This window comes from Sardina pilchardus, chromosome 7 (assembly GCF_963854185.1).
Source record: "Sardina pilchardus chromosome 7, fSarPil1.1, whole genome shotgun sequence".
In the NCBI taxonomy this organism is placed as follows: Eukaryota; Metazoa; Chordata; class Actinopteri; order Clupeiformes; family Clupeidae; genus Sardina; species Sardina pilchardus.
In genome coordinates, this window is record NC_085000.1 from 8446514 (window position 1) to 8466308 (window position 19795).

At 46.2% G+C, this 19795-nt stretch overlaps 1 protein-coding gene across 1 annotated transcript; it reads right to left on the bottom strand.

Moving 5' to 3' along the window:
• Positions 1-235: 235 nt before the first annotated feature.
• On the bottom strand, positions 236-19776 carry pard6b (par-6 partitioning defective 6 homolog beta (C. elegans)). Its single transcript, XM_062540596.1, has 3 exons — positions 19461-19776; positions 16976-17198; positions 236-2249 (listed from the first exon to the last, which is right to left on the bottom strand). The coding sequence occupies exons 1-3, from the start codon at positions 19521-19523 to the stop codon at positions 1339-1341; spliced, it is 1197 nt and encodes a 398-aa protein (XP_062396580.1). The 5' UTR covers positions 19524-19776; the 3' UTR covers positions 236-1338.
• Between the last annotated feature and the right edge of the window lie 19 nt (positions 19777-19795).

Sequence of the window (19795 nt, forward strand, 5' to 3'; positions counted from 1 at the left end):
CAGAGTGCTATTTACGGCTGTCGGCATGCAAACAAAAAGGGAATGACGTAATAGTGAGCATCATAAAAAAAACGATAAGGAGGGTGTAGATAAATCACAAATAGACACTTGAGGAAAAAAAAAAACAAATACAGTAACATATGCAGGAATATAGCCCTTGTCGCTAGGGAGGGGAAAGGTGACAGATACAACTATTGAGAGTCCCTCCGAACGCATAACATTTTTTTTTTTTAAAAAATAACCAAATCGTACCTTTCAGAGTCCGCACAGACTACATCTCCTTATTCATTTAACTCCCATAGGGACAAAAGGTTATTCAAACAAAAACAACGACAAACAGACACAAACAAAAACAAAAAATCATACGTTTGCTGATTTGGAAGAGAGAAAATAAAATGTACAATCTCCAGTAAAACATGCTCCATTAGAGTAAGGGTAAGAGACATGTTCTGAGTGGCTATGGACTCCAGCGCTGGAGGGAGGGAGATAAAGGGCCAGTGTTGGTTGCTCTCCTTCCCAACTCCACAGCTTCATTGCAAACAATGCGCTTTGCCAGTTGCTATGGTAACTCACATACATTGGGAGCCAGGAACTGATTTTTGTTCATGATGCACCTATTATTCCGATGACTTCCAGAGAAGCGGGGTGTTAGTCTGAAATGCTGACCGCAGATTGTCACAAAGTCATCGTGCCCAGAATATCTGTCCTTTTCCATCGTTGTTTTTAGATGCAAGGGGAGTCCTGCAGATATGTGCACTCACACTCATGTGCATTCTCTCTCTCTCTCTCTGTTTAACATCGTCCATCATTGTACCCAAAGTGCAGAGGGAGCCATTTTACTGCCCTCTTGTGGAAGAACCGTAGTGGACCGTCTCGTTCCACATAAATAAACACAAGTGCTAGTACCAGTGGGCCTTTCCTAAGCTACAGGGTCACTATGGGGGGACAAAATGTCCATGAGCCACACAGTGTAAAGACAGGCATCATCAGTCCTATGGCACACATTACAAGTATTTGTGTGTGTGTGTGTGTGTGTGTGTGTGTGTGTGTGTGTGTGTGTGTCTGTAGTGAAGTGTATATGAGCACATGTGACTAACTGAGTTAAGAACATGTATGTAATCATAAAGACTGGGTCCCGCGTCATGTGCAGTCCAAACAATTCAACCATCAATTAATGCAGTGTTTGAAGAGCAGAGAACAGAGAGCAATTTCTGTATACGCATGAATGTGAATGGTGTGTTACAGGTGTTTTTATGAATTGGTCTGCGTGCATGTGTGAGTGTGCATGCGGTGTGTGAATGTGTGTGTGTGTGTGTGTGTGTGTGTGTTTCTCTGTTTCTACAGTGTGATGACTGTGCCGTCCTCCTCTAGGCTCCTCCTGTCCAGACCTCGGTCCGGTGTGCTCAGGGAGCCGGCGCTGCCGCTGCTGGACATGGCGCCGTTGGACGGCCGCAGGTTCAGGTGCGGCTCGTAGCGGGGCAGCGAGGGCATGCTGCAGCTGGCCACCGGCCCCACCGACATGGGCATCGCCGTGGGGATGGGCTGGGCCTCGCCGCCCGCCTCGATCACCAGGTCCTCATCGTCCTCGTCGCTCTCCAGCTCCTCCGAGCGGAAGTTCTGGATGATGTGCGTGGGCGTCATGGCGGCGGCAGCGGCTCCGGGCGTCGAGTAGCCGTAGAAGCTGGCGCCGCTGTCCGTGGAGCGGCCCGAGCTGCCCGAGGTGACCCCTCCGCTGCCGCTGCCGCTGTTGTTGCTGTGGCGCACCACGTTGTTGCGCTGGTTGGCCGGCTTGACCGTCACGATCAGGTTGTGGCTGTTGGCGATCATCATGTCCGTCACTTGGTCCAGCGACTTGCCGGCCACCTCGATGCCGTTGACCTCCAGCACCTCGTCGTTGACGGCCAGCAGGCCGGTGCTCTCGGCCAGGCCGCCGGGCACCAGGCGGGAGATGAAGATGCCCGGCACCTTCTCCAGGCCCTGGGGCGTGACGCGCACGCTGGAGCCGTCGCGGATGTAGAAGCCCAGCGGCTTCTCCTGGCCGTGCTTGTAGAGGCGCACGCGCCGGTGCGTCTCGGGCAGGATGTCCACGTCGATGATGGACGAGACGGGCCGGAAGTCGCGCGGCAGGCTGATGATGATGGGCGGCTTCTTGCGGCTGGCCTCGGGCCGCAGGAGCACCGCCGCCAGCACCGCCGGCGTCTTCTTCCGCGTCAGGGAGTCGGTGCCAAACGCCGAGTAGTCGGCCTCCTCTGCAAAACAGGGAGAAAAACGGAGAAAGGTCAAATACTGTTCTTTTCTTGTTTTACATTTTGTTGCAATGTATGTCTAATGTATACAAAGAATGCGCGCGCGCACACACACACACACATATCATCATCTTATTATTACTGTTCTGTACTTCTAGATCCTCTATAACCCCCCACCACACACACAAATGTATTCATTATTTTTTTTTTTTCTTTAATGGTCTTATTATGTTGTTGTATGGTACATAGTCATGCTAATAAACCGACTTTGAATTTGAATTTGAGAGAGAGTGACCAAAGATATGTCTGTTGTATTGCTTGGGCGACACAGTCCAGCCAGTGGAGCTTATTTGAATTTGCGAGAGGAGGAGCGCAAGTGTGTGTGAGAGAGTAAAACGAGGAGAGAGATGTGGTTAGACAGTTAGTTGTTACGCAATTGTTTTTTGCACTCTGGTCTAGCGTGGCCAGCTGAGGAGAACCCCCCTCCCTCCAGCTGAGAGTCCGTGACTCTTCAGGCTTCCACGCTTGACTTTACTAATCTCATCTGCAATCTCCTGTACTGTAGCTGGGTGTGGAGACCCTCTGACTCCCACTCTCTTTCTCTTTCTCTCCATCATCAGGGCTGTAAAAATTCCTCTGGGAGTTACTCATCAAACTGAGCAACTACCAGTACCTGGACTCTCATCTTCGAGGAAATCATGCTCAGGATCAAGGATCAAAGTCTTCCAAGAAGAAAGAGAGAGAGAGAGAGAGAGAGAGAGAGAGAGAGAGAGAGAGAGAGAGAGAGAGAGAGAGAGAGAGAGAGAGAGAGAGAGAGAGAGAGAGAGAGAGAGAGAGAGAGAGAGAGAGAGAGAGAGAGAGAGAGAGAGAGACCTATTCTAAATAGGTGTCCCACATTTTCAAGATGGTGACAACCATGAAAAAGTGGCCATACTCCTTGGCGAAGGGCCCTCTGCCTTAGCAGCACAATTTATCTTGAAATGTGAGGATCTGAGGGAGTCAACTTAAAAACAAATCTGTGTCTGTCATGTATACACACATACATATGCACGCACGTGCGCGCGCGCACGCGCGCACACACACACACACACACACACACACACACACACACACACACACACACACACACACACTTCATCCTATTATTACTCTCGTTCTTTACTTCTGCTAATTATAGATCCTCTATACCCACCCCACTGTAATGTAAGCCCCCTTTATTTTGTATTGTCTTTTATGGTCTTAGTTTGTGTCCCATACAGCCATGCTAATAAAGTGACTTTGACTTTGACTTTGAATTTGAATTTGAGAGAGAGAGAGAGAGAGAGAGAGAGCGAGAGAAAGAGAAAGAGAGAGAGAAAAGCAGGAGAAAGGGAGAGAGAGAGCAATGCCAATTAGAAGACAATGGTTAACCTGAGCATAATAATTATTAACATTCCCCAAGGTAATGCACCTGAGAGCAGCCATCTCCTCCCTATCTCCACCCACTGGGCATTGGTCCACACACACACACACACACACACACACACACACACACACACACACAGGCATACACAGACACACACAAGTCTCTCAGGCACATGACTAAACCATATAAATTCCCAGCACCAGTGACGATCGAGATTCCAGGATAACACCTTTTACAAGTTAACACTACAGCATCATTCAAAGAACAATTCACATGAGCAAACACACTTGTCAATCAATGTCTTCTTAAGTAGAGACAACACAGTGGAAACACCTGTCAGGCAGGGAGTTGGGTGCCAGGTGAGCTGGGCGTTAAGGTGATGATACAAGTTCTGAGCAATGTTACTAAGCAACCACATAACCAGTTCCGTTTATTCCGATTGGATGATCGTGGCAACTGATATTGATGATTAATGTTCTCCAGAAAAGAAATTTGCTGCCCAAAGGGCTCTGTACACTAGTTTACTTGAAGTCGGCACACCAGTTTCCTATTTGTTTAAATGGCTGTCAACAAACACCTGAAGATGAGTGCTTTAGCTGTACCAAAACGCAATAAATATAATGTCTTAATTTGACCTTTTTCCTAAAAATGCCAGCCTACATGTACGTTCAGTGGCTGCACAAAATAAGGAGGGAAGGCACGTTTTAGTTCAACTCAAGCCTCTTCGGGTGGATGTTGAAAGCGATGCCAATGAACAGGAAACTGGTTTGCCGACTTCAAGTAAGCTAGTGTAGAATGCCCATTTCAATAGGAACATGCCAAAACCACAATAATGAGAAAGCCTGCCAGCAACATTGCCCAAAATGTTGCTCCATCAGCTTTAAGGGCCATTCACACCAAGAACAAGAACCATAACCATAACGATAAAAGTGTCCACACTGACCAACGAGAAGCAAAGTCTCTCCTTGTGTTTGAATGTGATGGCTAAAATGTGATGGGTTTTGATTGGCTGTTAGCTATCTGTCATTCTCAAAATCGCTCTGAAAGTGATCCCCAAAGATATCATTCTTCATGTTGTTATCGTTATAGTTTATGTATGAATGTCGTCATTCATATTAACAAGAATGATATCTGTTTATAGTCATCATTCTCGGTGTGAATGGGCCTTTAGAGTGAATGGAGGTCCCTGCTAAGCTTATTGTATAGCCTAGAGCCGAGCTACAGAGTGAGCTGTACATAGACACTTGCTTGTCGTCAAACAGCACCTGGTGACAATGGCAGACGTTCCATCAAGCTTCTCTAAATTCCAGCGCTCAGGACTAAGAAAGCATCTGGGGTTAAAAATATCCCCACGACACACGTCAACCAGGCACACATACTGTATATGCCCTTAGTTTCTCTCCTCCTTTCTAACTCTGTCTCTTATACTCTCACTCTCTCTCTCTTTCTCTGTCTCACACACACACACACACACACACACACGCAGAGAAAAGGCAAACACAAAAGCTCAATTGTGCGCCAAGAGCAGCGATCTTCTTTGATTCCCATGAGATGAAGGGTATCTGTGTGAACCTGCAGCGCTCCCCACTGCCTGCACTTTCCATACTACACACCGGCTGGATTGCTCAATAACCAGAAAGTAAACTAAAATAGTAGAAAAATACATGAAGATACTAATGACCAACAGAAGACACCACAAACCAACTGTAAAACTTGTGTTCCTCAGGTATAAGGCAGGTGTTGCCTGATTGATGATGCAAGTGTTGTCTGAATGCTTTATGTATGTAAATAAGTATGATGGAAAATAGTAATTGAAGTTTACCCATTTCCAAGTATTATAATATCCATATAAAACTGATTTATATGGTCTCTGAGGTCTTTAAACGACCGTCAATACTCAAATTTCAGTTGATTTATGAAAGAAACAACTATCTAACACCTGCAGACTTGCAGATACTTCAGCAAGCCACAACTCAGTCCTGGGATTTCTAGGAACATACACAGAGCATGCGCACATACATGCCTCTGAAATGTCGACTGGCGCAGAGAAGAGCCCACATACCAGTGTGGATGTGTCCACGTCTCTTCCCACATTCTTCCCTCCCCGCTCAGACAGCCTTTCATTCCTCTCACTCCTTCTCAATCTCTCTATCCATCTCTCCCTCTCTCCTTCATCCATCTCTCTCGCTCCTCTTCTCGCCCCCTCCCTCTCCTATATCAAAGTAGAGAGACTAACAATGGGGTCATAGTCGACGTGATGGGGGTGGAGGGGAGAGCCCCTGAGGGCCACTTACACAGGCTTCATATAGACAGCTACTTCCTCTCCCAAAAGAGATTGCCTGAGACATACATCCACACTCGCCTCCACGTCTGCATATCTAGACGTACACACAGGCCGACTCCAACACGCATACATTCATAATGTATAATGTAACAGGGTTAATACGGTTTCCCTGACTTTTCACTTTTCCTTCCTCCTTTTTTTTTTGAGTGACACTTTTTGACCCTCCCATGACATATACAGAGCGTAAGGTTTAATCAGCGCAGGTGCAAACACAGGTGTTTACGCAACATGAAGCCATTCTGGTTTATGACTGTATGGCATCACTGCAACGTGACACATAAAGGCACACACGCACACACACACACACACACACACACTCTCTCTCTCTCTCGCTCTCTCTCTCGCTCTCTCTCCGTCTCGCTGAACGTACCATAATGACACACTGGTATGCCTGAAAACACCTAATACTCTCGCCACAGAAACCGGTGCATTCATGATATCTCATTACGAAAACACAAAACCCACAGTCATGCATTCCACTTCAACACAAACACACATACACATGCATATTAATCATTAACGGGAAGTTGGGAACACAAACACGAACACTAACACACACACACACACACACACACACACACACACTCACACACCATGCTTAGATACTAAACATTAACCAACCATAGTTCTACTCCCACGGTCACTGATTGACCTGTACTCATACACCCACATGCATTGTTTTAGCTGAAGTGGATAAACAGAGGCGCTGAGTAAGCAATCGATACCATGGGCCTTGATTAACAGCGGAGAGCTTGTGTTCTTAAAACCCTAGTGACAAATTCAAATGCTCAAAGCATGCCAGACAAAACCCACTGCATTCTATTTATGTAAACAAACCAATTCAACCTCTGCTTCAACCATTCTATTTTAACACACTTTAGAGTTTTTTTTAAGACTCCATTTTAGGAATACTCTCGAGGGCTGCAGGTGTTCAAATAGCCTACAACGGCGCTTCTGCCTTCCAGGTTACGGAGTCCAATACGGCATGATTTGACATGTGATAATGGGGGAAGCCACAGGGACACTGTTACCTGGCCTTGCTGTGTATAGGCCCTTCGGCCTCTTTACAAAAGGTCACATTACATTTCCTCAATTACCTTTTATTAGGCCTCTGGGTAGTATCAATAACAGCCTTCTAAACACATGGCACTTCATGTATGTGTGGTTCAGATGCTCCTGGAGTTTATAAATGGGTGTTTGGATAAATGCTCTTATTATTGTCTTATTGATCCCACTGGGTAAAGTTCTAGGTCAAATGCATATCCTGAGCAATTATCTAGGCCTATATTTAACACCGAGATACTATGTTATAGTATAACATTGGTAGGTGAATAACCTATAAGGAATCTATAGTCTGTCCAACAATTCATCTGAAAACATCAGCCATGAATCAGAGATTCACATAGCATTAAAATAAAGGGATATGGAACGTTTATTTTTCACAATCATAAAGAAACACTATAGACAACTTATGTGGAGTCATTTAAATTCACTTCCCAGCAGATCCAATACGATAATAATCTTTGGTCTAAATCATAGTGAGTTCACAATCACACAACTTATAAGCAATGTACTGTAAATGTAAATAGAACACTGAATTGTGAATGCACATTCATTGTAATATTATTAGAACACGATCTCCAGACATCTTCACACTCTCAGGGGTACAAAGAAGTGCAAATCGACTGGAGACCACCATAACCATAGCCAAACAATTAAGCGGTGCAAATTGACGACCATAAATATCCCTCTCTCAATAATTCACTAAACCTTATTATCTGATGTCAAAAAGCCCCAACTGGTTGCTGAATTTTAAATACCATCAATCTCCTGAAGTTCTGCAGACAGCATCAATAAGAGCTTCCTAAACACATGCCTCTTGCTGCTTGTAAATGTGGTTCAGAAGCAGAGGTAATTGGGGCAACAAAAGAAAAGGCGCCATGTAATTGATCTTATTATTGACTTATTGATCCTATATGGTTAAAGTTCAAATGCAAATGATGATGTGAGGACATTGATAAATGACCTACATTACACATGGTGATGCTATGGTATGGTCTGACATTTATAGATGAGTAACCTGGGAGTTAGGGAAACAATGACACCACAGTTTTCATGGGATCAATTACTTAATGGGAGTTCCCTATGACAAGTGCAGCTTTTCTTAAAGTCATTTCAAGTCACATCCTAACTCGAAACTATTGTTCCCTCATATGTTTTTTTGGTATTACCAGTCTCCATTGCTAGTCGATGGTTACTTTTCACTTTAACCAGAGAAACATTTGTCAAGGTACGGAAAACCGATGGGACGTGAAAGCCTTGCGTTACTATGGCACGGGGATCAAGAGATCCCATTTCTCAGCCAGACAGCAGCTGACTGGAACCTAACCGCCCCAGATCCCAAACAGATCGGGCCCAGACTCGGTTCCAGAAGGTTCCGCTATCTGAGCGATCACAGCAGAGACAGCAGCCGGACACTAGCAGAAGCTCCCTTGCTCCCATTCACCAGAACTAACATGATACTCCACTGTCTGTGTAATTAGTCACTGTTGGGCATAGGCAGGAAAGGAGGAGGGGTATATTCGTATGTGTGTGTGTGTATGTGTGCGTGTGTGTGTGTATGTGTGTGTGTGTGTGTGTAAGTAGTAGAGGGGGAAAGAGAACTGGAGGAGCTCAATCAGGTAAACATGACACCGACTTCACTCAGGTAACTCAACCACTGGCCCACTTGGGAGCACACTAGTGGCGAGGAGCCGTAGCTGTCCTGGCTGATTCACTGAGGTGTCGAGGTTAGCGTCCCCTCAGTGACACATTCTAAAGAGATATTAGCGCACCTAAACTGCATAAATAAAGCCAAATCCTGGACAGGAGCATGCAGGAACTGGGTGGCAGTTATCTTTGACACAGACATTTGGGTTGAAGGTTAGAGTTCATTTCTTTCCATTTTTAGAAAGCGTTTGAGTCATATCCTCAAGGGTCTTGTGCTCTGTCACCTATAGGCTGTGAGCAAACATAACCAATGAATTGTATATGGCTAAAGAGGATACATCTCTCTTTCTCTTATGAAATATCAAAAAGCCCTCCAGATGATCCGAGTTTTACATTCTAAAGCAATTTAATAAGATGATGTAATCATTTCTCCATATGAGCACATGTTTTCAAGACAGACATATTTCCTATGATGCAAGTGAAAACACATGGCAAGATAACACACGAGAGACACAGCGAGAGATGGCGAGAACATGTTGAATCCTGTTCAGTTTCAATTCTACTCCATTTTCCTGTACATGAAGTGACGGGAGTGTGTTTTTGCTGCCTGGCACATAGTCTTGCTCCTTGTCTGCGGAGCTGGACAGCTCCCACATGGTGCGCTGCGTACCATGGTGTTCCAGTTACCGAGCGATAGGGTGGTGCTGGTGGTGGTGGTGGTGGGGGTAGAAGGGAAGGAGGGTGTAACAAATGGCTATTAAAGAACAGAGAGAGAGAGAGAGAGAGATGTAGGGTGAAGAAAAAAAAACGTTCAATAGGGATAGAATTCTTCATAGAAGTGTTGCTATTCTGGGCTCCACGTGCATAACTCTGCAGTACTGCTAAGACAAAAGACGATTCCGACCGATAAAGCAAGGGATAGGGGGATAGGGAGAAAGAGAGAGAGAGAGAGAGAGAGAGAGAGAGAGAGAGAGAGAGAGAGAGAGAGAGAGAGAGAGAGAGAGAGAGAGAGAGAGAGAGAGAGAGAGAGAGAGAGAGAGAGAGAGACTGAGGAGAAGCGAGATGATTATGAGAATATTTCTGAAATGACAGAGCTGAAGATGATGAGGGGTGGGGTGGGGTGGTGGTGTGTGAGGCCAGGAGAGGCCTGAGAGCAGAGTGCAGAGCTAGAGGAGGAGGCAGGCTTCTGGAGGACCTCTCTTGGTGACTCATGCCAGTGTGACTAGTCTCTCAGTCAGAGCAGTGCCAGGTGGTCAAGGGTGAACAGGCCGGAACTTCAAGGAGATACATACACCATGCAGTTGCAACACGTGACACTTTCTTTACTGGGTGAAGGTCAAGTCTGTGTGTGTGTGTGTGTGTGTGTGTGTGTGTGTGTGTAAAAAAGACAGTCAGAGGGAATGAGAGGGAGAGAGTGAGAAAGAAGAAGTGTATGTGTGTGATAGAGGGAGTGAAAGAAAGAAAGCAAGTGAGTATGCAAGTGTGTGTGTGTGTGGTGTGCGTGCTTGCGCTTGCGCACAAGTACACCTTCTGTCTGCTGTCACTGTGGCTGTCGCATACATACATCATCATCATCATCCCTTTTCATGCTGACAGTGCTCATTTCTCTCTCATTTTCTCCCTCTCCCTCCATCTCACTGCCTCTCTCTCTCTCACACTTTTCCCCTCATCGTTATTCTCTCCCTGTCACAGCGGGGGACGAATCTGGGCCACTCTGCCTCTCCCCGTCGTCCAGGAGCAGCTCCTGCCGCTGGGCCGAGTCTGGCCGAAAGAGCCCCTTCCTCCAGCTGAGCGCCCGCAGGTTCAACAGGGAGATGGGCGAGGGGCATGTGGTAGAGGAGGGTGAGGAAGAGGAGGAGGAGGAGGTGGAGGAAGACGGGGAGGAGGGAGAGGGGTGGGCGAGGAGTGGGGAGGAGGAGGAGGAGGAGGAGGACTGGGCGGCGCTGTCTGGACTGAACCCTAGCTGGGAGACCCTGTCGCTCAGACGTCTGAGGAGACACTTGGCTGGGGACAGGGGGCTGCTGCTCCAGCTGACCTCACTGCTCTGCCTGTCCTGTAGCCAGCGCTCGCACGCCGGGGCTGCTGAGGTGACAGACACTCACACACACACACACCCACACACACGCACACACACACGCACACACACACATACGCGCATACACACGCACACACACGTACACGCATACACGCGTACACACACACGCACACATGCACAGGTTTTTAGAACGTGATTTCAACAATTCCATTTCAACAAAAGCAAACACTACTCACAAAAATGGATATCTGGCTTTCGAGGGAAATGTAATGTTTCAATGTTACTGAAACATTGAACTGTTGGACATGCGCATTCAAAAGTTTAGAGAAGGCCACATTAAGTTCACCTGTAAAGGTTATAGTGGATTTTAGGTTCATCCTAAATTTTCACCCAAAAGCCAAATATCCCTGCCTCTTTGTGAGCAGTGTATTTCCCATATTTTCCCATTTTGCCATAAAGTCCTGTATGCCTGTACAGAAGATACTTTGGCATCTCTTCTCCTTTTCCTGGTTTCATCAGCCCATTACCACCTTCTCACCCGACTCTGATGAGAGGAGATGCCAGCACCGCCTAATCCATCTGAGATATTTCAGACCTGCAGGAGGGGTGTGTGTGCGTATGTGTGTGTGTGTGTGTGTGCCACCTGGGCGGACTCTCAAGGGTGTGCTGGGAAGCCCGAGCGGGGCCCCGATAGCGGAGATTACGTACCATAGAAACAGCCCCGCCAGACCAGCACAAGTGCATGAAAACTATGTGAGTAATCCCTTGGCTTCAGGGCCCATGATAAGCAGAAAGCCATGACGGTCACAGGGCTGGGGCTCTCTCAGCGTGGACTTTGTCACTTTCTTAACAAAGTATATCAAGAAGGAATTTACGCTGTGACTGACACTGACAACAGTGTTGTGAACTCATTGATGGCGCTTTTTTTTTTAACCATCTCTCCATCTCTGATAATGTCAACACCAGTGAGCTGAACAGACAAGGATGGAAGCTTCAGAACAAAACCTTTTCTTCCATAAATTAGACAAACCCATGTCAGAGACTTCTTCGTACATTTGCACGCATACTCTTTCTCCAACGTTAGCCAAATATAACTCCAACTCTTGCCCTCTCTCTCTCTCTCTCTCTCTCTCTCTCTTGATCATCAACCGTTACTGCACTTGGCAATCAGTCCTTTCTTTCCTCTCCTTTCTCTCTCGCTCGCTCTCTCTCCCCTCCATCTATCTATCCCTCACATTACTGCCCGTTGCAATCAGTCTGCCTTTCTTTCCTCCCCATTCTCTCTCTCCCTCTCTTTCTGCATGCTCTGTTACTGGTTAATTCCTTTCACTCTTGTGTATGGGCTGCTGTCCTTTCTAATCTACCCAGTAGTAGTGATCAGAGTCTGGCCACATTCCACACAGCGTTACCCCCTCTTCACACACACACATACACACACACACATCCCCCCTCCTCCTCCTCCTTGGTCCCTTCCCCCATCCAGAGGCCTAGCTTTCACTGCCTCTGCAAAGAATTCCTCCCTCTCTCCCAAACTCCCTCAATTTCCCCCTCTCCCTCATCACCATTTCCTCTAACCACCCCTCTCTTCGGTGCCATCTCTTCTCCTATGCTCTCCTCTACCCATCCCCTGTTCTCCTCTGACACCTTGTGAAGCTTTACACAGCAAATATAGATCTGATTTCTTCAATACTTCAATCTCATTCACTCACATCCACACAATCTACTGCATTCACTCTCATGGCATTTTTCATGCTGTCACACACCCAAGCAAACACACACACCCACACTCACACCAGCTCTCAGCCGATTTGACTGGAAGGAAAACCAATCCTTGAGCCACCCTTCCCTGGACTGAAACTATGGGCGAGGGCTCCAATGTCACCGCACACACAGGTACACAAACGGGCACCCACCCAGCTTTGGGTCGCAACGTCACACACACACACACACACACACACACACACACACACACACACACACACACACACATACTGATACAGAAAACTAAACACACGCTTTCACAAGGGCGGGGAGGAGCGCCGTCCTGATAGGAAATGTTTACATGGCTGCAATCTCCGTGGCAACGCTCCACTCGACAGCCCGGGCACGCCCTGGTTACCCAGCCCTTGCCTTTCAGGACACCAGGCAGGGGCCCTCTGTCCTCTGTCCCGGAGAGTGGACACCAACATGGCCACCACCTGCCTGCAGTGCTATAACGGTCATAAGACAGGAGAGGGAAACAAGACTAAAACGGTCACGAAATCTCTCATTTCAAAAGAAAAACGTCTCAATATTTAGGACAGTGTAACGGATGTTTACTAAGATTGTTGCGACATGACGAAAAAAGTACAAAAGTTTACTTTGGAACACTGTATTTACAGTTCACAAGATGTTCCAAAATAAACAGGTTGTCTTACAATAAAAACAACATTATTATGACCAAATCAATGGTACTACTATGGGATGAAATAGACTCCATAAATGAGGGGAACTTACTCTGCCTGAAGTTACTAGCATTTAGCATCAATTTAAAACAAACCCAGTAGTAACTGGCTCAGTAAGTTGAAGACAACCAAGCTCTGAAAACATAACCAGGCAACCTCAGAACTCACAATGAATTTTACCATTAGTGCCAGGACAGTCATTACTGAACCGAATGACTGAATTAAGGAAGAGGAATAAATGTGATTGTCTACATTATTTATTATTCCGAGATTGAGAAGAGGAGCGAGACTGCCAGAGAGACTGGCCGTGGTCAGCAGTAAGTGGCTGGATTCCACCAGGCTCAGCAGAAACACCACAGAGGCTCGACTGAGTGTTTGACTGAGTGAGTGAGTGAGTGAGGGAGTGGGGAGGCCGCAATAACAGCCTGAATGACAGAATAATAAGCCGACTCTTCAGGGTGGCGATGAACTAAAAACAAGCCTGTGTAATTAAAGGCAAACATGGAGCAGGGAGGAGATGACGCAGCAATCAGGGCGGCCAGCAAGACACGGAAAGACCCAGAACAGGATGCGTCCAGTCATAAAAACACACACGCTCGCTCGAGCGGCATCACACAGCAAAGACTGTGGCACGTGCCAAAAAAAAAAAAAAACCTTCACACCTTGAGCAAAGTATATTAATGCACTAATTTGCTTAACTGTAGTGTGTGTGTGTGTGGGTGCGCATGTGTGTGTGCATGTGTATGGATGTGTGTGTGCTTGTGTGTAGTGTGTTTGACTTCGTGAGTAAGTGCATGAAAATGTATGTGTCTGGGTGCATCCAAGAAAGGTAATGTGTGCACTAAAGTTTGTTTAAAAACATGCAGATATGCATATCAGTATCTGTGTTTCTGAGAGGATGTGTGTGTGTGTGTGTGTGTGTGTGTGGCACACGCATTTACACATCGGTATGTCATCTGGCATCCTGCTCCCATCACCTCTACAGAATCCCCAGTCATTAAATCCCACTGAGCATGGGCCTCTTCACGGCTCCCATGGCAACAGGTAAACAAGCACGAGACAAGTGGCACTGGAGTCAACTAAAACGGTGCAAGGGAGAAAGACGGAGTTTGAATGAGTGTGTGTGTGTGCTGTGTGTGTGCACTTGCATGCACGTGTTGCTGAAATGCTTTGAATGGCTTTGTGAAAGTGTATCATTTGGATGCTGTGTCTACTGAAAAAAGAAACGGCCAAGAGCTCGCTACTCGGGCCACTTCAATATGCAAAACAGCTTCTACTGAATGGTCCCCACACTCACACACACACACTCTCTCTCTCTCTTTTTCTCTCGCTCTGTCTCTCTCTCTCTCACACACACACACCCAGATGGAGGACAGCAGAGAGACGACAAACAAGGATGCTTTCATGCCTGCAACCATATCCTCCTACACGCATACATTTAAACAAACCCTCTACACACTCACACACACACTCCAATGAAACGTCATTTAGTCTTACACATACAAATGCTAACACAAAGAATGGCTTCATCTTACTAACAAAAAAATACTCCATAGTGCATTTATTCAGATACTGCATGACAACTGAAATACAAAGAAAACACAAAGCTCCATCGCCACCACAAACCCTCAGACTGCCAAGCCAACTCCCAGCCATCCGCATTACAGAGTCTTTTAAGAGGCTGCTGTCATTCGCCATCCAAGTATTGTCAGAGTAAAAAATGCCTCTCCAGTTGCTACAACAACCACCTCCCCACACCAACAAAAAGAAATATCAAGAAAGTGGGAGAGGGCAAAGGAGGCAGTGAAAGGCACGGTGAGAGAGAAAGAGAAAGAAAGAGAGAGAAATGCCAATGACAGAGAGAAGTAAAGAGGGACTCGTTGTGCATCTGTGAGTGACTGCTAGAATAGCCTACACAGACCACGGTGAAGAGCACTCAGGAGCGAGATGGCCACACAGAAGAGACGGAGATAAACTCTGTCGCCTGGCCCCTCTGGAGACCCCAGGTGCTTCTATCAGAGCCAGGAACTAAAGAGCAAAAAAAAAAAAAAGACTCCAGAAAAGTCTGATACAACCGAGTCAAGAGAGCAGGGCAGGGGAGAGGATAAGACCAATGAGGAACGAGTCAGGTCTGAGTCCTGTGGAGATTAATAGGTGGCCCTGGCCCCCCACCCCAGCTGGGGTCTTTCATCCTCAGCCCTCCCCCGGCAGTCATTATGTAAGGAGCCAGACACAGTGAAAACAGGGGTCAAACAGCTAACCTCAGTGATGCACCTATAGGGAGTGGATACATGGATGCTGCCAGACCAGTGTTATCTGACTAATGTACTTGTTGATTAATGATGGTGGCAATGAACAAATAAACGTATGTAGATAATTTACAAATTTGAACATTCTCTCGTTTGAGGTCTGAAAGGGCAGCACGTACTAACCTCAACATCCTGCATGCTTAGACTGTGGTACCATAATGTGCAGAATTAAACAAGACACTAACATGACCATTCAAGGAGGCTATGGGTGAGCGCCCCAAAAGAGGCTAAAAGAATCCTTTCAATGAACTCAACTGTTGACAATCCCCCCCCTGTATTGTTAGGAAGAGGAGGGGTGGAAGCCTCTGTGTGTGTGTGTGTGTGTGTGTGTGTGTGTGTGTGTGAGACACCCGTTGCAGCGGCAGGACCCAGCGGGACGTTAGCGTCTAGCGTGTAATTGAAACACAGGCCCACACGGCGTTACACTGTGACCCCTCTAATCCCCTCCTGACAAAGTGGCTTAGCATCTATAGGTCATATGGTACGCAGAGACAGCTTAGAACCAGGCGCCCCACAACCACGGCCACTCACTGGGGCCCAAACAAGCGGAAAAATACAAACTCAGGGGGTAGGTCTGTACGACTCTGACATGGTGCATCAGAGTCTATTTAAACAGCTAGAAACAAGAAAGCAATCATAGACATCAACATTACAAAGATATCAGTCACTGGCATATGAACAAAGCCAAGGCAAAACAAAACAAAAAAAGTTGACATCAATACTGCCATGCTTTTACAGAAACAGTGACTTAAATAAAAATAAAAATAGCTGAAATGACAGCACCAAAAAGAGAACCCATGTTTGAAACACAGATGGTTGTGCAGATTGCAGAACAGTAATGCCACACAATGCAACCCAGATTAAAAACGCCTTCGGACTCATTACGTTCACTACAACTGGAAAACTTACTTTACTTAATCCTGAGCATCTAGACAAGGGAGGCTTAGCGCCTAGTTCCCAGCACGTTTTACACTTTGCTTTGAGAAATCAGTTGTGATCAGATACCATCTGAACATCCTCTACCAAAAGGCACACGACATCTAGCACCAGGTGCTACAGTATATATCAGTATATATCAACTGTGGTTCAGGACACCATCTACACATGCTGCTCCCCTCTATCCCTGAACACTGCTGACACATTTAGACCACCTTCCCATCTAATGGCATCTAAACTGGTGCAAACAGCCTTGTAAAAATACCGGCACATTAGATAGCAAGTGGAGTCTTCGCCAAGTAGACCAAGCACCATGGACAGACATAGTATTCGAAAGTAATATTTTAAAACTCATTTCAAACCTCAGTACCACACAAATTCTTTGTTGTTTCAATGATGCTCATACAAAACACTGGGTTTTACTCTATTGTTATCTCCAAATCAACAGAATATCCAAAAATGTGCATGAAGGAAGCAGGCCTATGCATGGTGCCTGATTCACAATCTCATAAGCAGTCTATTCAGTTCACATGGCTCCAGTTCTTACCTTGCCTCTGTAGGAAGAGGCGTAGCATAGGTGTCGCTGTAGAGATGGCCTTGTGGTAGTTGTCATCGTTGTTGATGGGGAGGAGGTCTCCGTGCACGTCCGCGTAGCCCACCAGCAAGTCCACATTGGGAATGCGGTGGACGTGCTGCAGGAGTCCGTAGAACTCATCAAACTTGCCGGGCTTGGACCGGTCCAGAGAAAAGCGCCGGAACTCTGCTCCAAACTGGACAGGTATAAACAGAATATAACCAAACAAAGAAAAAGACTATATGTTCACTATAATTGAGAAGTATATACGCTAGTATATATTCCACAGACACATCTACCCTCAGACACAGAAATCAGTCACGGCCAACAACAATAGAAACATCTTCCCATCAGGGTACAGTGCCCTACTGCAATACATTGCAATACAAGTTGGGCTGCTATTTAGTGGCTGCTGTGCTCTTGCTCGTTCAATGCACTCACTACACATCAGGGCTGTGACTGTGAGCACAGTGGGAAGTGGGGAAAAGACATCTAAATTAGGCCGCTGGGGAAATGGTGGGTTTAGGGTGGGAGTGTTTGCGGGTCGTCGGTCAAGGGTTTCTTCTCATGGAGCATACAATGGGGGCAGAGAGATGGGTGGCGGCCGGGGGGGGCTGGTGGGCTGGAGGTAACAGTGGTCTGACGGCGCTGACCAAGCTCTTTGAAACGGTCAGACAGAAACCACTGGCAGGCTTATTGACATATAAATAAAGGTCTGAGGATGGCGTACAGTTTCACCCACAAACTGCTTCGCTTGGGAAAACCCGTCTGAGCATTTGCATTAAACAAAGCAAAATGGTGTGATTGTGGACTGTGATCTGGTGCATGCAGCAAAGACAGAATAATGATGCTACTACACTACTTGTCTGACTAACAAAACACACACACACACACACACACACACACACACACACACACACACACACACACACACACACACACACACACACACACACACACACACACACACACACACACACACACACACACACACACGCGCTAAAAACCAAACGGCCCAGAGTGTCCAACAACTGAGCAACTCTCTTCCATGACCAAAACTTCCCTTCACCCTTAATTTCAGAATTACTCACATTTCAATGTCTACTATGTTAAATACTTCAGTGCTTAAAGTAAAGTCTTTAAGACCATACACTGCATGCCAATGCCTGTAAAAAAAGCAACAACACCAGTTCTTTACAGTCATTGGTGCATACCATTAAGACCATTAATCTACTTTGAGAATGTAGTCTGTACCATATTGTAGGCTACAAGAGTACGCAAGGCATCTTACACTGATCACATTACGGTGAATGTAAAAAAAAAAGCATGACCATGCAATACAATCGATAAGCAATAAGAAAGTGTAGCTCCAGGAATCAGTCAGCACAGCAGAATGTAAAACGGTGCTGGTGCAATGAGTTATTATGAGAGTAAAGTCAGTTAGAAAACGACACAGAGCAAGCAGTTGGCTGGTGAGCGAATTCTCTGTGGAAGGCTGAGGCACGGCCCTCTTACTAAAGTACGCAATGGCCAGAGTTCAGGACAGACTCTAGACGGAAGGGAGCCAAATCACCTGAGCTGTGACACCTGCGCATGCCATCTGCAAGTGACGAGGCTATCTATTTGAATTCGAACTCATATTTTAGTCAACGCAATAAAATATTCCGATAGTTTCTAACACGTTTATTACAAACATCTCACATTCAACCATGTATATCATAACTAGCCCTATATGTAAATTAGTCTTAAACCGTGAAGTTACAGAACTTCTTGGGACGTTACCGCATCCAGCTCGTTTGCATTGACTGACATAAACAGTTAACATACAACACGCCATACATTTAACTCATTTTAGCAATCTAATATAAAGTTAGCAAGCCATCAGCTAGGCTACCTGATAGATGATATCTTGATAGTCAACGTAAGCAAAACTAAAACATACTGCTACTCTCGGATGGTTACGCGCTTCCTGTGATTCTGAAAAAAAAAATCAATCTATTAGAGAAGTTGTTACACCTTACCCTAAAAAAGATCAATATATAAAACTTGTAATTAACTTCTTGCCTCTATAGTAAGTTGACAAACATGGGGCAATAGGAGCCTATTCGCGAAGTCAGTGACAACACCTGGCAACTCCTCTGTACTCCACAACAATCCCTGTTTGACACTTGTTCTCGCGTTTGCTCATCTCAGTGTAAGCTAGGCTAGCTGTACCAAGAAGTTAATCTAGCTAATGTGGGCTAAATAGTAAACTCCGTGGTCAACTCTAACGATCAGCACCAGACAGGAGGACAGTAAGATCGGGGCAATCAAGCGACACTAAATCTTGTTTAGCACACACAAATGAGAAATGTTTCACACCTCATACAAGACTCCCACAAAGTCATGACTCGCATTTAACGTCAGCAGACGTATACCAAACACTTACTTTCGAAGACAAAGTAAATTGAATACACACCTTGCTCTTCACCTCCACGGTGCTTAGAGTTCGGTTGCTCGGCACTCGGTGGTTTTTGTTCATCTTTCGCTAGCAGGAGGACCCCGCCACAGCACACACTTGCCCTCCCGGGGGGCTCCCCTCATCCGCCTCGAACTCGTTGTTCCAACTGAAATTAGACTAATTCCAGGTGACCAACTATTTCCTGATGCGACAACTCCTGTTCGCAGCTTGCCCGCTGTTACTGCGAGAGCGACGTCGCCTGTCAAAGAAATCTCTCCAAAACTCTAACGTTACCCCGTCCTCTTATCCACATAGTCGCCTCTCCGTGCACTATGATGGCTAACTACTTTACC

What these genes read in the sequence shown, in the direction of transcription:
- pard6b (XM_062540596.1), bottom strand. Translation starts at nt 19,523, where the DNA reads ATGAACAAAAACCACCGAGTGCCGAGCAACCGAACTCTAAGCACCGTG. An exon ending in CCGTGGAGGTGAAGAGCAAG is followed by an intron (nt 17,199 to 19,460) that starts GTGTGTATTCAA and finishes ATACCTGTCCAG; the next exon opens with TTTGGAGCAGAGTTCCGGCG. An exon ending in CCTCTTCCTACAGAGGCAAG is followed by an intron (nt 2,250 to 16,975) that starts GTAAGAACTGGA and finishes CCTGTTTTGCAG; the next exon opens with AGGAGGCCGACTACTCGGCG.